We start from the raw sequence: 15596 nt of genomic DNA on the forward strand, positions 1-15596 counted from the left end.
CACCCTACAGCAGAGAATAACTGAGCATTTGAGAAACTTGTGGAGGCACTTGTTATCTCTATATAGTCATACCCAAACATTTACAGCATATTAAAATATACATTATTTTATTATAAACTATTTCCCTTTTGTTTCTTCTATATATTACAACTAGGACATAATATTAATTTTTTAATTGTATTAGTTGGATTGCTTTATCTATAAATTTTACTTAAGGATATCAAAGATAGGATTACAAATAATATATTTAAAAAGGGAGGTACCGGGCCTGATGGGGTTAAGAGCCACTACAATATAAGGTTCACATGCAGAAAGTAAGATAACCCTCCTAGTCAGAATTTTAAATGGGACAGGGTGTACGGGGTTTAAAAGAAAATAATTGAAGATGTGACAGGAATTGATAAAAATCAAAACTACCTCTTCTAAACAAAAGCAAGCACTTTTTTCCTTATACTTTTATCTCTCTCTCCAGCAGTGAAAACCTCAGAAAATCTGCCACCGTATTTCAAGTAGGGGAGAAAGAAAGAAGACAGAATCTTCTATAGAATGAGATAAACAGGAAGGATAGAGCCCTCATCTACAGTAACAGGGGGTAGCAGTTAAAAAGCAAGAAGAGACTGTCTCTAGGAAGCCGATATGGGCCTAACAAGCAAAGGTGTAAATTGGCAGGAAATTCTCAGCATTGCCTCTCGCCTATTTTGTGTAAGTCCTTTGTGGCCTACATCACCCAACATGACTGCATGTTCAAAGAAAGAGAAGCTCTATTTAGCCATCTATAAATTAAATTGGTGCACACTGCTACATGTTAAGAAAAAGAAAAAAGCACTTACTGAAGTCTGGTTTTACTTAAGTAAGTGAAAAACAGTACATAAATACTTCAATGAGAAAATTCAAGATCTAAAATGAAAGCATAAAAATAAAATAATAAAGTATATGAATTATATTAAGATATTATGAGGAATTTAAGTATTATGAATATTGTCATTTTGAACATGTCAATCAAATTACTTTCTAGAAAAAATGATAAATTTTAAGAGTAAACAATTATTTCATACTGAATTATTCCAAATTCTTTAAGCTCCTTAAAGGAGTAATATAACTGAAAATAATTTTGGAGATAAACCATATGTAAATAGCTTCAAGAACAAACCCCTAAAAATGGTATGAACAAGTGAAAGAGAAGAAAAAACAAATTGGACTCTGAAAAGCAGGTAGACAAATATAACAGACTTTGGATTCCCATGAAAACAAAATCCCAAGCAAGTAGAAGGGAAATTGGTAAACAAACCCAATACATACTATACATTCTTTAAAAGACACAGAAACTGGCAACAAGCACTTCTGGATCTTAAGACAAGAAAGGGAGGACTAAGTAAAAGCTGTTTGAGAAAACGCAACCATGAACCTAAGAGAGTATCCCTATTCTACCCCAAAAGAAATCTGGAGATGAACTCTATGAAATATGTAAAACACAGTCTCTAAACTGGGGATACCAAACACAATTGAGGACATGGATATCACACCCCAAAAGGGAATTATGTGACAAGAGACCTGAAATATGAATGCAGAAACCCACTGTCCTTTTCCCAAAGACACTAGCAACTAGACTTTTAACTTCCAGACAGGACTGTCTCCTCTGGTGAATCTGACTGGTTGAAGAGGAAGTATCTAAACTAAGGGTTTCCCCACAAACAACCCACTCTGATCACATAAACTGAAATTGAGAATCAACTCAATATCCATAACTCAGAGCTTTCTCAACAACTTTTTACTTAGTCTCCCATTCTTAATCATGAGCAGCTAGCCAAGGATTGTCAAGCATTTGAAGAAAACCTCTAACATGGAAAATAGAGAAAAAAGAAAATAAAGATGAGAAAAAGTTAGCAGAAACAGACATTTTGTAGAAAAAATAAAACTTCCCCCCAAAACTACCATTAATACTCTCAGAGAAAATACTGCACCAATAACACAAGAAAAGGATGCTAGGAAAAAGAAATAGCCAGAGAAAAAGGGAAGGAGAAAAAAAGGGGAGAGGGTGTGGGGTGGGAGACACAAAGATATACACACAGAAGACAGAAAGGAGTCTCATGAGAATGAAGAAAGAGGGGAGGAAGAATGAATGGTCCTAGGATCAATGCTGTGCGGCAGAAGCTCAGAGCAAGCAGTCTAAGCAGTCCAGATGTGAACAGGAAGATAGAGAGCTCCAAGTGGGATGCCTCACCCCAAAAAGGATGAAACTGGTAAATACCTGCTGTTTTACCTCTGGCTAATAAGGATTCAACAAAACCTGAAAGCATTATTATGACAAACTATCATTAAAAATATTACAAAATTATATTCTTTGTGATTTTCTTTATCAGAAGAAACTCAGTAGTAAGATCTAAGAAGCAACAATAAGCAAAACACTGAAAAAAAAAAAAGCAGTTGAAAACGTACTATAAGTTGGAAAATTTTTAAAAGAGTAAATAATAAATAATAACTGAAACAATAATGTGAAAGATGGGAGAGAAGTGAGTCAAAGTTTTCAAAGATCCTTGATTGCTCAGAAAAAAGCTAGAGAGTTCTGATTAACTTCAGACTTCATTAATCAACTACGTAACAAAAGCACAAAAGAAAATTGTTACCTCTGAGCCCATAGAAATAAAGGGAAAATGAAAATGAAGAAAATTAATCAAACAGAAGACAGGAAAATAGAAAACAAAAACAAAAAAGAAAAACAGAAAACACAGGACAGTAGAAATAAGTTCAATTTTATCAAATTCAAATAGCATTTCAATAAAATATTTAAACACATAACAATACTAAATATAATTTAGGGACAGATATACATGTGGCATAGCCATAAAAACATGAAGAGGATGCAGACCAAACTCACTAGAGTGGTTGTCCTCTGTAAAAGTAGGAAGTAGAATAGTTTGTTCAGGGCATTTTAACTGTGTATAATTTCTTTTTTTAATCTCTTAAGCAAATACAGCGAATGCTAACATTCATAAGGAAGACATAAGTGGCTGTTATATTTGTGTATATTTTCTGAACTGTTTCATATTTTTAAAAGTTAACAGAACAGTAATAGTCAGATATATGATATTCTCATTCCTACAAAAATGCAAAGTTCTGAACTACCTTATGCTTACACAGATTTTTTTAAAGTTACCTCTATTTAGCATGGTTAGTTTACAAATCAGTGACTCAACTCTTTAGTTATTAAAATACTAAAGAACATTAGTTTTATAATCTACTCAAAGTCAAGACCTGTTCAAATCCAAACACCCAAAATATTTTTAGAATTTTCCTTAAACTAAGAAACTAATATTGTTCCTAAAGACAATGACTTTCTTACAGATGCTTCTAGCCAAAGTTAGTAACTATGCCATAAAATTCTAGCTTCAGAGAATAACTTCCATGATGATGAACTGAAACAACAAGACTTCACCTATTACAACAATAGTTTTCTTCCCTATAAAACGGATTCCCCACCACCACCACCACTGCAAAGCATCTAGGAATATCTGCTATTATGTGTATACAGTACCTGTTAAGTCCTTTGCTAAATCAGGATGGTTCATAAGACAATGGCTAGCAAATTTCACACATTCCAGGCGGATTGGCACATGGATATCATTAAACCTGATAAAATACAAAGGCACAGAGTGATCTTTAAAATAAGATAAACAGACACGTGTTTAATCTGCACTCAATTATATTTATTTCTCTAATTAAAGTTTACAGTTTATATAGAAAAATTCAAAGTGGAGCCAGACCTTTTCAACAAAGTTTTTTTGATGTACTATGTATGTATGAATGTTCTATAACCTCTACATTAAACTAAGGTGATCTCCTGTGAGAACTATGTAATTTTAAGGAGTCTGTCTGCCATTTGTTTGACTTAAATAGGAAAATTAGAATGACAAAAATTTTCCTATAAATATTGTACTTTCAAATATATTTGTTTATGCAACTATGTGTATATATACGACGGTACTTCAAAAAGTTCATGGAAAGATTTGCATTATCTTTTAATTCTATTTTTCCACTTTTTAAAGTACCCTCATATATAGAAACATTATACAAATCCCATACTATGTCTGGAAAAAAAACTTTTCCTCAAAGTATTCTTTCTTAAATACAGAGCATTCAAAATGTACGTAAGATCTCACACTAAACCCTATATTATTTTACATTACATGGTTTTAAAACTGTACCCAAATTATCCCTATCCAGTTAACCATCACAATTATTACACTTCCACTAATACCAAAGCCAATTTTTATACTGCATCTGTATATATTTTAGTATATACTGCTAAAAAATTAAAACTCCTTGATATCTCATTTTAGTCTCTTTTAACCTTATATTTCCCCTTCATCTCTATTCTTTTCCTTGTAATTTGTTGGAGCAATTAGGGAGTGGAGGGAGTAGTGTTGTTCCACAGTTTAGAGTTTGCTTATTTTGTCATTCTGATGCCAATTAACAGGCTCTCCTCTCTCCTAAACCCTGTAAATTGGTACTTATTTTGTTTTCCAGGGGTTTTTTTTTTTTTGGCAGCTAGCCAGTACAAGGATCTGAACCCTTGACCTTGGTGTTACAACACTGTGCCCTAACCAACTGAACTAACCGGCCAGCCCTGTAAATTGGTTGTTAGATCTAGAGTCTTGATCATATCCAATTCAATGTTCTTAGCCAGACTTCTTCATAGATGGTACTGTGTTCTTCCATCAGAAAGTACATGCTTAGTTGTCTCTCAACCACTGATGCTCAAAGTCCACCCACATTTGTTCACCATGGAATGCAAAATAATGATTTTTTAAAAAATTATTTCACATATCAATAACATTAAAACAAAGCCAAAATTTTCCATTCAATATTTTCATGTGTTAATTCTGTGAAATTAAAAGGTTCCCAAATCTTTTATCATCCAACACTGTAATAAACAAAATTTAGCATTATAAAGGAGGGGGGGGGAAAGTCCTCAAAATCAGCACCAAATTACTCATAAAAGTTTCTTAGAAAAAAGCACTCGCTCTATGAAGTATACCCCTCCTCCACAAAAAGTTGTAAAATTTAGCCTATGTTCCCATATAAAGTTTCCTGAGTGTTTTGAATCCAGGTACTCAATCCTATATCAATTACCATTTCTCAGCTAAACACGTACCTAATAACCATACTCTAGCTCCTTAAAGTTGGTCATATTTAATACTATGTGAGTTTTATGTTATTAATATTAAAAAGAATAGTTAACAATGTAACGGAAAGGTAACTGGTATGTTTAAGTTAGGATATTCCCCCCGTAGAGACTTATAAAATAAAGTCTCGCTAATCTAAATCCTAATTTAAAGATACAATAAATGTCTGTATTAAAAGCACATTTTGCTTCAAAACATCAAATGGACTTTAAATTAGTTGCATAATTTAATTAAAATAATATTTCGCCCTACTGTCTTAAGAACTTTCCATTGTATTTAAAGGAAAAAAGTCTAGAAATCATATTTGAAATGACAATGGGCTAATATTTATTAGTTTAACTTGCTTCATTAAATATTATTATTGAGCTACATATGAACTAAGAAATCAGATTAAGAATTTAGAGCTTAACAAGCACTTATGAAGGCTTATATCCCCATTTAACAAATTAGAAAAATGAGACCAAAAGATTAAATTTATTATAATCACTGACAGTTGTTATTAAAATAGAAAGAAAAGTGATGATGCAAATATCACTTGTAAATATTTCAACAAAAAGAAAACAGAATCATAGTCTTCAAACTCTACTTATTTGTTTATGATTTGATTGATTATTTTTTATGAGGATTATTTAAGGGGAAAATATCCACTTTAATTCTCAGGGTCAAAGTAGGTTTCAGCGAGGGCATTTGTAGTGCTTTTAATATTTTCAAGGTCAGGAATTTCTCTAGAAAAGATTATGAAATGAAACCCTCTCACAGAAAAATGACATACACACACACTCAAAATTTTGAAAACAACTTCAGGAATACTGTGGATCATTAAAAGCATATAAGGAACCCAAGTCATCATTTCCTTTAATCGAGAAATACAGAAAGGAGGTTAGGAGGAGAAACACAGTCATTTATTTACTCATTCCATGAATACCCTTATCCTTTCAATATCTCCAAATAACCTAATTAAACATAACTTTTTGGGGAGGGGCTATATTTCCCAAAGAGGTATGTTTTAGTTGGAATTAATCACTAATATTTTTTAATTTCATGGTTGTAATTCTATATGAGACTGGTTTTTAAATGTACCATCTTTTAAAAATTATTGAGCATAAAAGAAGATGAAAAGAATCAGGAAAACTATAAATATAGCCAATCATGATCAGCATTCAAAATTTCAATATATAAAACCCTTTGTTTTTATAATTGCAGAAATCATAGCTTAAATGTGGATGGTGTTTCAAAAAACAATCAGTAGACATAAACATATATTACTTTAAAACAGAAAATCAAAATCATATACCTGCCCAAGTAGCACTGCCAAAGTGGTTTGTTTTGAGAAGCCAATTCTGAATCTTTTGCCCCAAACATTTTTGCAAGTAGTTTAACAACTTGTAGGCGTTCCTCATTATCATTGCTCTAAACAAAGCACAAACAAAGCTTTAAAACCATTAAGTAGATACTCAGAATAAGTCTACCCCTTTTTACCATGATTTCCCTGATCCTCCAATTCCACAGAAAACCTTTCATGAACTCCAAATTAAAAATTACATAAAAATGATCACTATACTTTTCACAAAATTAAATGTCATCATAAATGGTCTAATCATCTCAAATTACATTAAAGCAGTACCCACTACATGAAAATACATCTCAAAAGTGAGACTAAATGTTAGAGGTCCCTCCTACAATTGAGGTTTTTTTCCACTCAGAGTCAAATTCAAAAACAAACATTAAATCTATTCAGGACCCTTGAAAAACTACTTGTGGTTTTCAAGAACAGACACACTGACAGAGGCCAGACCACAGTAAACAGAGAACTCTGTGATTGTACCTTTTTGGTTCTTTGTAGAAATAAATATGTGCTGAAGTCTCCCAATGGGAGAGTCAGTTCATCTACACACAACAGTATCCTAAGGGGAGTTCAACACCATAATAACAAAGCACTGAACATGTGAATACCAAAATTTCTGTTTTATATACTATACTGGGACACCCTGGGGATGAGAACCCAATTTTATTATTGATTTTGGTAATGCCAACAAATGACACGATGATTAAATGACAGAGCCGGCCACAACACTGAAGCTGAACATAAAGTGTAGAAATTAGGTCTATAAAAAGGCACTGATGCTCAAGGTGGCTATGGATGGCACTATACACATTTTTTAAAAAATTTTAAACCAATGCTTCAGCCTAGCACTCAAAAACCCCCACAATATTACCTATTATTTCTCTCTTTATTCCTCTGATTAAGTATTTCTCAGCCCTGGCTATGCTTTAGAATTACCTCTTAAGCTTAAAAAACAAAACAAAACAAAACAAAAAAACATGATGCCTGGCCTCTACTCCCAGAAATTCTGATTCAACTGGTCTGGTTTAATTCTTGTTTATATGCAAATATGCAGCCAGGAATGATTTAAACTCACTTTACAATACCTTCCAACTATAATTCTTTGTGTTCCACAAATTCACCCTTACTTTAATTCAACTGTATGCTGTTTGTCTCTCGTATGACATTTATAATATTTGGCCTCTTATTAAATCTGGGTTTTCCTTCCTTTTCCTCCCATACTAGATGTTAAGTTTGCTGAAAGCAGGGATGATAATTTCCTTGTTTTTATATTTCTCATAGTTGTGTAGGAAAATGCACATAGCATATACTCCATATTTTTATGAGAGAAAATTGAGTAAACCAAGAAATACATAGATGTATGACTGCCTCCTGCTTCACCAAAATCACTAACCACATTAGAAAGGGGGTGGAGAGTCCAGTTAATCAAATGGCTTGCTTGAGAAATATACCAAAAATATACTCTAGAATAAAACAAGAATAATTATTTACTGGTTACTTGTTTTGTTTTTTTTTGAAAGAGACAAATTGAAATTTTTCAAAACAAATACAACATGGAAATCATTTAAGAACTTTTCTGGGTAGTATACTGGAACCCATCATAGATTAATAATTATAACCAGCTTTATTTAATTTTTCTATAATGATTTGAAAACGAAAAGTATATTCCCCAATTCTGCTAATGAAGCCCAATTTTATGGCATAATTTAATGTCAAGGCAATATGGACATGCTACCAAAAGATTTCATATGACTGTGAAAAGCAAACGAACTTTCAATATAAGCAACTATAAGATAATACACATGTAAGAGAAAACAGTAAACACTATGTGGATAATGAACTCCATACTATTTTTACGGTCCAATCAAGTGGTCAAAGGAACTGCTACAAATTGTGTATTGAGAACATGAGTTTGATGTATAGCTATGACCTCATAAGTTAGCCAAATCCTAGAAGTTATCTGGACAATATTTGGAGGAAAATACCATCCTACTAATCAGCTACTATCCACTAGGCACCATACCAGGCATTGGAGATACACAGGCACAAACACGTGAATAAATAATGATAACACACACCCTGATGTATTACATTCAGTTAAAACTACCATAAGAATTAAAAAGACACACATAACACTCTTTGCTAACCTGGTAGACAGAATCATATGATTTTTGCAATAATTACCTTTAACTTAAATTCAAGCTGGGGTAAAACAGAGAGCAGCAAATGACTATCAATATTGTAGAGCTCCAAAATTAAGTCAAAGACATGCTCTGACAGATCACTGATAGATGTTTTCCCAAGCATCAAAACCTGATTAAAAAACTATTGAGAAAGAAAATTTATCATTAGTATAAACACCATAGATAAAATGATTTTTCTAAAATCTTAATTATTCAATCAAATCCATCATTATTTTATACCAAGTCAACCTAGACATATCAAGACATTTTCTAACAGTAGGTGGGAAAGCTACTATTACTACAGGGTACATCAAAAGATAAAACATGGAATTCATTTTGTACACAATAAACAGGTCATTTATACTGACTCATTAATTAACATTATCAATAAACACCCTCTGTTCCAAGTACATTTTGTTCCCCATTATGATACTCACTATATTCAATCCTGTATTACAGTTATTTGTGTACATGTCTGTGGTGGCTAATTTTAGGTGTCAAGTTGACTGGATTAAGAATATCTAGATAGCTATAAATCATTATTTCTGGGTGTGTCTGCAAGGGTGTTTCCCCAGGAGACGGGCATGTGATTCAGTGGGCTGAGTGAGGAAGATCTGTCCTCAATGAGGGTTAGGCACATCCAATCAGCTGGAGGCCCACACAGAACAAAACAGCAAAAGAAAGGTGAATTTGCTCTCTCTATTCTGAAACTGGGACACTCTTCTCTTGCTCTTGGACATCAGAACTCCATTTTCTGCAGCTTTTAAATTCTGGGACTAGCACCAGCAATCCTCCCCCACCCCAGGCTCTCAGACCTCAAACTAAGAATTGCACCAATGGCCTCCCTGGTTCTCCAGCTTGCACACAGCCTATCATGGGACTTCTCAGCCTACATATATAATCGCATGAGCCAATTCACCTAATAAATCCCCTCTACTGATTCTGTTTCTCTGGAGAACTCTAATACAATGTCTCAATCTCCTCACTAGCTGAATTCCTTAAGGGCAAGGGATCACATCTTATTCTCCTTAGCACACATGGGAGACAACAGCCTTCTTACACCTTCATAGAGAAGCCAATTATATTTTTTAAATATGTAATTCTATATTTTTAATGCAAACAACCTCTTTCTAAACCTTTTGCCCTCTTTTACATTCTGAAAAACAATGTATACATATGTACAAAGTTTACAGCACTAATTAAAATCCAATTAAAAGCACACACAAACACAAGAAAAATCCAAATTTGAACAACTCTTCCAATCAGGCAGCCAGCTCTAACTAGCTTTCACACTCAGATTGTTCACCATATTACCACTGAAACTGGTCAACATACACAGCATAATAGTCAAGACTTCCTTTGTACTTAAGATCTTCTAAAAACATAAAAGTTAACCGAGAGCATACACCACATGTTCTCAACAGTTTCCAATGCCTCCTTGGAGAAAGAGTTAGGGATTCTTTACACCACCCAAACTGCCCTAATCTCTTCTCTCTGTGAAAGTTAACACACAACTTGGCTTAATTAGGTTTTTGCTTTCTGTACTGAAAGTACAGAATCAAAGATTTCACATCTCTGTGTCTTTTCTGCTTACTTTTAGTTACTGAGTTGTTAAGTGAAGTTTTTTAAGTCTATGAACCAGCACAGACTACCTAACCATGAAGGGAGGAAAAGAACAAATTCCATTTTGCTATTCTTTCCTTACTGGTTTTAAATATAACTTGTTTGCCCTCCCTATTTATCAATTTTGTGGGAAAATAATTTCATGACATCAAAGCTTAAATTCTTATTCAAGTTGGTTGAAAATAAACGGTGTTTTTGTGTGTGTCAATTCACAAATTTTCTGTTTAAAAAAAAAATAGTAAAATTCCTTCAGTCTACCCTTCCTTAAAGAACAATAATTCTTTCCGATCTGGCCACCGTGGTGGTCAAACAATCATCTTCTTCTATCAGTATGGGAAAAACTCATTTGAAAAATAAAGGAAAAAAAAAATCATTCCCTGGTTTAACTTCTCACAAATTCCATCAAAAACATTTATTGAACGTGTATAAGCTCCAAAAAGGCAGTGACCAAGTTGGTCTTCTCCACTGTGTACTAACAGCCTAGCACAGTTCATATTTCAGAAATGAATGAATAATATGTAACAGGTATTATGATACAAACATAAGTAAAACAATCTAAGCCCTCCCTAAGGGCTTAAAATTGAGTGGCGACACATACAAATTTGATTAAAATATTTCCTTCTGAAACTTATTAGTATTTCATTTACAAATGGGTAACTAATTTCCACAGTACAGATTAAATTTTTTGGTAATAATTGCCTCCTAATGTAAAAAGTCATGGGTCACAAATCAGTAATAAATTCTACTTTAGAGTTACATGGTTAATTTTAATTAGAAAAGTGCTATCACATTAAATAACACATTCTCTATTACCACCCCAAACATTATTAACCCTAATTTACAGATGTAAAAGTGAGGCTCAATGAGATGAAGCAATTTAACCAATTTACCTATTTCAAGAAGGATTTAACACACTTTTTCACACCAACAAAATAATTATCGTAAAACTTGTGATAAAAAATATCTGATGAAAAATAATAATATTAAGAAGTGATCCATGTAGGAAATTTTTTAATTGTCATTATGTACTTTTTGTTTTTGATATTGTTTTACCTTTATAAAAAATATGTGTACTTTTTAGTTCCCTGGGTTGCCATGTTACAATAAATTCTATTAAAAAAATATAATCTACAACACCACAGTGATTTCTTAAATCTGTATATGTAAGAATCACTATCTATATACATAACAAACTTAAATGTGTCTGTATGCATGAGAGTCAAAAAGAAACAAGTTGAAAGAGAGAAGTGGGGTTATTATTACCTCAGTATCTTATTCCTATTTTTACTTGCTAATTCTCTACTAGGAAGATAAAATGAATAATGGCTATTTCATCTACAAGTCCAAAAAAGACTGAGAATGATTTCTAACACTGTACTATTTTTATCCTACTACAAGACACTAGAAAGTTATTTTACATGTAATTACATAGGTTTGAAGTGGAAAAATAAGAAAAAGGAAATTAAAGAGAGAAAAAAAGCAATTCTTAATGACTTCTTAAATAACTCTCATATAAGGCAAGGGACAGGAAAACAGGAAGATATAGAATAATGAACAAGGTCCTGGGAATAAGTATATAATTAAAAGTGTGCTCAGATCACTCTACTAGTCCTCTGCCCCCACCCCCCAGCTTCGGATAAAAATATAACAAGAAACTATGGGGGGCGGGGGGGTATTTTCTTTCTGTAAGGCAAGAACAGCAGGAAATTAACATAAGTGACAGGTATAACATAAGGTATAAGTGACAGGATAATGTTTTTACCTTGATTTACCTGAGGTTACTAAAAGTATTTCCTTGACCTTTTTCTCTTTTTTTAACTTTTATTATAAATATTTTCAAACATATACAAAAGTTGAGAGAATAGTATAACGAACCAAATCACTCAGCTCCAACAACTATCATCATTCTTTATCATGGGCTTTTTTTTTTTACTTTAATCGTCCCAATCAAGTATTTATTTTCTCAATCTCGGAAGAGGTATCAACATGCCATGGTGTTCTTTTCTTATTTTTATGACAGAAAAAGGCATCAAAATAAGTGTTCCCCTAAAAAAACATCTGGCTTGACAATAACATTTTAAATAAATGACCACCAGGAGGAGCTCACTTTGTGTGCTCTAACAGGCCACGGAAATAGTCACTCAGAGGCATGTGAAGCAAGGGAAAGGGAAAGGGTAAACACAGAATGCTTAAGTCTGGGTCTATACACTTCAAATGCCCTTCAGTTAATAATGAAAAAACTCAACCCAACCAATTTATTTCTGCCAATACCAAGACGCACAAAACTGCAGAAACCAATATTGAGAGTTCCCTGACAATCTTGGAGCTACTAAAATAGATTACAGAATTTCATTTTACAGCTTCTAAAAGCTTCAAACGGGCTGAGCCCGTGGCGCACTCGGTAGCGTGCTGCGCTAGCAGCGAGGCGACGCTCCCGCCGCCGCGGGTTCAGATCCTATATAAGGATGAGCGGTGCACTCCCTGGCTGAGCGCCGGTCACGAAAAAAAAAAATAATAATAAAAAAATAAAATAAAAATAAAAGCTTCAAACAATTTCCTTCCATTTCTTTCAATTTCCTTACAAATTAAATTCATTTTTCCAAATCACATGCTTAGAATTCTTTAAGGCCATAAATCAGAAACAAAAGTGGAAATTTACCAAGGTACTGTTTTATAAAGTATGTCATTTTTCAAAGTACATCTTTTTATATTTTATACGCTGACTTTAAATTTCTGTATACTAAAAAAAAAAAATTCTCAATTCTCCTTCAATAAACTTCAGAAGAATTAAATACATAAGAAATTGTGGAAAACTTTTATTTTGTATTCTTTTCAAGAAGACAGAATTATCCTTTACATATTTGGAGGCGGTGAAAGTAGAAAGCAGATGGAGGAACAGAACTGTTACACAATTCCAGAGGCCACATTAACACTCTATTCTAGATCTGTGCTCCAAGAGACAAAATTCACATAGAATACAACATGAATAGTGCCACCTAGAGTTGTGCAATTCAATGGAACTGTGGAGAGGGGATAAAACTTACACACTAATAAGCTTCTAACATAGATGTCAACCTAGTATCTAAAAAATATTTCTTTTTTTTTTTTTTTTTTGTCTTTTTCGTGACCGGCACTCAGCCAGTGAGTGCACCGGCCATTCCTATATAGGATCCGAACCCGCGGCGGAAGTGTCGCCGCGCTCCCAGCGCCGCACTCTCCCAAGTGCGCCACGGGCTCGGCCCTAAAAATTATTTCTTCTAAAGGTAAATACAAGATGGTCAATCATGAATAAGTAGATTTGAGTTGATAATGAAAAGGCTTATTTCACTGCATTTCTTCCTCTTTCTCAGAAAAGGTAAATTTACACCTACTCCAGGGATACTAACAGATGAGCAACTTTCACCAAATCACTACTGCCATTCACACTTGCCTTCAGTTTCTAGGTCTTGATATTAGCTCATTTCTTCTTTTTGTACAAATCAATTTTAATCACCAAAAAGCTGTAAGCAACTTCTCTGAATAATGAAAAGTTCCATATGTTTTATCTAATACATTTAACTCTATTTCTCACAGTAGAAACAAAGAGCCTATTGTGCTACCCAAAATAAAAGCTGTTTTAGTTCCTAGGCAATTTGAAAGAAATGAATGAATAAACAGGATGAGAACTAACCTTCCAGAAAACATTAGCCAAGAATAAGTTTAAGTAAGGAAGAGAAAGAAAATACATTACTTAATGGTTAAGACAACACAAAATGAAAAAATATGTACTACTTGCTGAAATTTTGATTCTAGCAGTCTTTAAATTTTTGGCTTAATCCTTCTGACAACCAATTACAAGTAAGACTTACATTGGTAATATATGGTTCAATAGCTTGAGCTGTCCTCTTCAGTAAAGCTTTAGCCAAATCATATGCTTGCTTGTTTAAATTCTGAAAAACATAAACAGCATTTATATTACATAATTCCAACTATGAAAAACAAAGTATTACCTGTATTCAAAAACCTACTCTCAAATAAAATGAGAAAACTATCTAAGTCTCAATTAGAATATGAGAGAGATCACAAAACCACTCTTCTTTCCTTAGTACTAACTGGCCTACTGGATCTTAAGATCCCTTCAAAGCAAGAATAATTATATTCTCTTCATATCTTGTTACAACATGATGTAAGCCACATAAAAATGACCAATAAATGTTTATTAGATAGAAAGGAGATACTTATCATTCTAAAGTCAAATCAGTTCAGCTGAATACAAATACAGGCAGTTCCACTCTGGGTCCAGAAGAACCAAAACATCTCATGAGGATGAACTGGGTTCTAGTATGGGAAGTGATGTAAATTCTGTCTTTGCCATTTTTCAGTTGAGCTGTTTTGTCTCGTTCTCACTTATTTGTAGAGTTTCTCTATAAATTCTATAGACTAAACCTTTGTTCGTTACATGTATCGCATCTTAATCTATATCTGCCTTTTCACAATGTTTACAGTGACTTAAAGCATAGAGAAGTTTCCAATTTTAATGTAATCAAATAAATCAATCTTTTCTTATATGGCTTGTGCTGTCTGTATCTTAAGAAACTCATTCCTGCACTGAGGTTGTAAAGATGTTTTTTATTTTCAAAAAAATTTTAAAGAGCTACTTTACAGATTGAGATCTTTATTCCACCTGTAACTTATTTTTATATATGGTGTGAAATAAGAATCAAATTTTATTATTTTCCATATGGATAGTGAACTGCCCTAAAACCATTCATTAAGTAGTCCATTATTCCTTCAAATGAACTTGTAATACCCACACTCTCAGATTTTATGTAACCATGCATCCATTAATAAATTCCCAATTACTTCCATGTGTCTTTTTTTCTATTACTGCCTGATTTTAGTTAAAGGGACATATAGAAAAAATGTCTGGGGGCTAGGTGGTTAGAGCACATCCTCATAACACTGAAGTCTCGGGTTCAGATACCCATACTGGCCAGCCATCCAAAAAAAAAATTTTTTTTTCTAAGTAACTTATCTCTTTATTAAAGCTACAAGTGAAAGGTTTTTAAAATTATGCTAACAGATTTTTATGAATTGATCTTATATCTAGCAACCTTCCAGAATTTTCTTATTTATTCTAGAAATTTGCACACTGTTTTGCACTTTCTGATAGGCAACCATATAATCTGCTAATAATTTCAGTTTTGTTTCTTATTTCTAATCCTTTCATATTTTATCCATCTTGTTTTATTCCACTAATTTAAGACCGCTAGTATAATGCTG

The 15596-nt window shown here is 33.1% G+C and overlaps 1 protein-coding gene across 4 annotated transcripts in view; it reads right to left on the reverse strand.

Moving 5' to 3' along the window:
* PDS5B (PDS5 cohesin associated factor B) overlaps positions 1-15596 on the reverse strand; it is a 206074-nt gene that overhangs the window by 101643 nt on the left and 88835 nt on the right. For all 4 annotated transcript variants that reach the window (XM_063101929.1, XM_063101928.1, XM_063101930.1 and 1 more), the window contains exons 7-10: positions 14183-14263; positions 8713-8853; positions 6478-6593; positions 3533-3627 (exon numbers count right to left, since the gene is read on the reverse strand). In XM_063101929.1, the coding sequence (XP_062957999.1) occupies positions 3533-3627; positions 6478-6593; positions 8713-8853; positions 14183-14263 (433 nt within the window). The remainder of the gene's footprint in view (positions 1-3532; positions 3628-6477; positions 6594-8712; positions 8854-14182; positions 14264-15596) is intronic.

Source organism: Cynocephalus volans, chromosome 7, assembly GCF_027409185.1.
Source record: "Cynocephalus volans isolate mCynVol1 chromosome 7, mCynVol1.pri, whole genome shotgun sequence".
NCBI classification, from domain to species: Eukaryota; Metazoa; Chordata; class Mammalia; order Dermoptera; family Cynocephalidae; genus Cynocephalus; species Cynocephalus volans.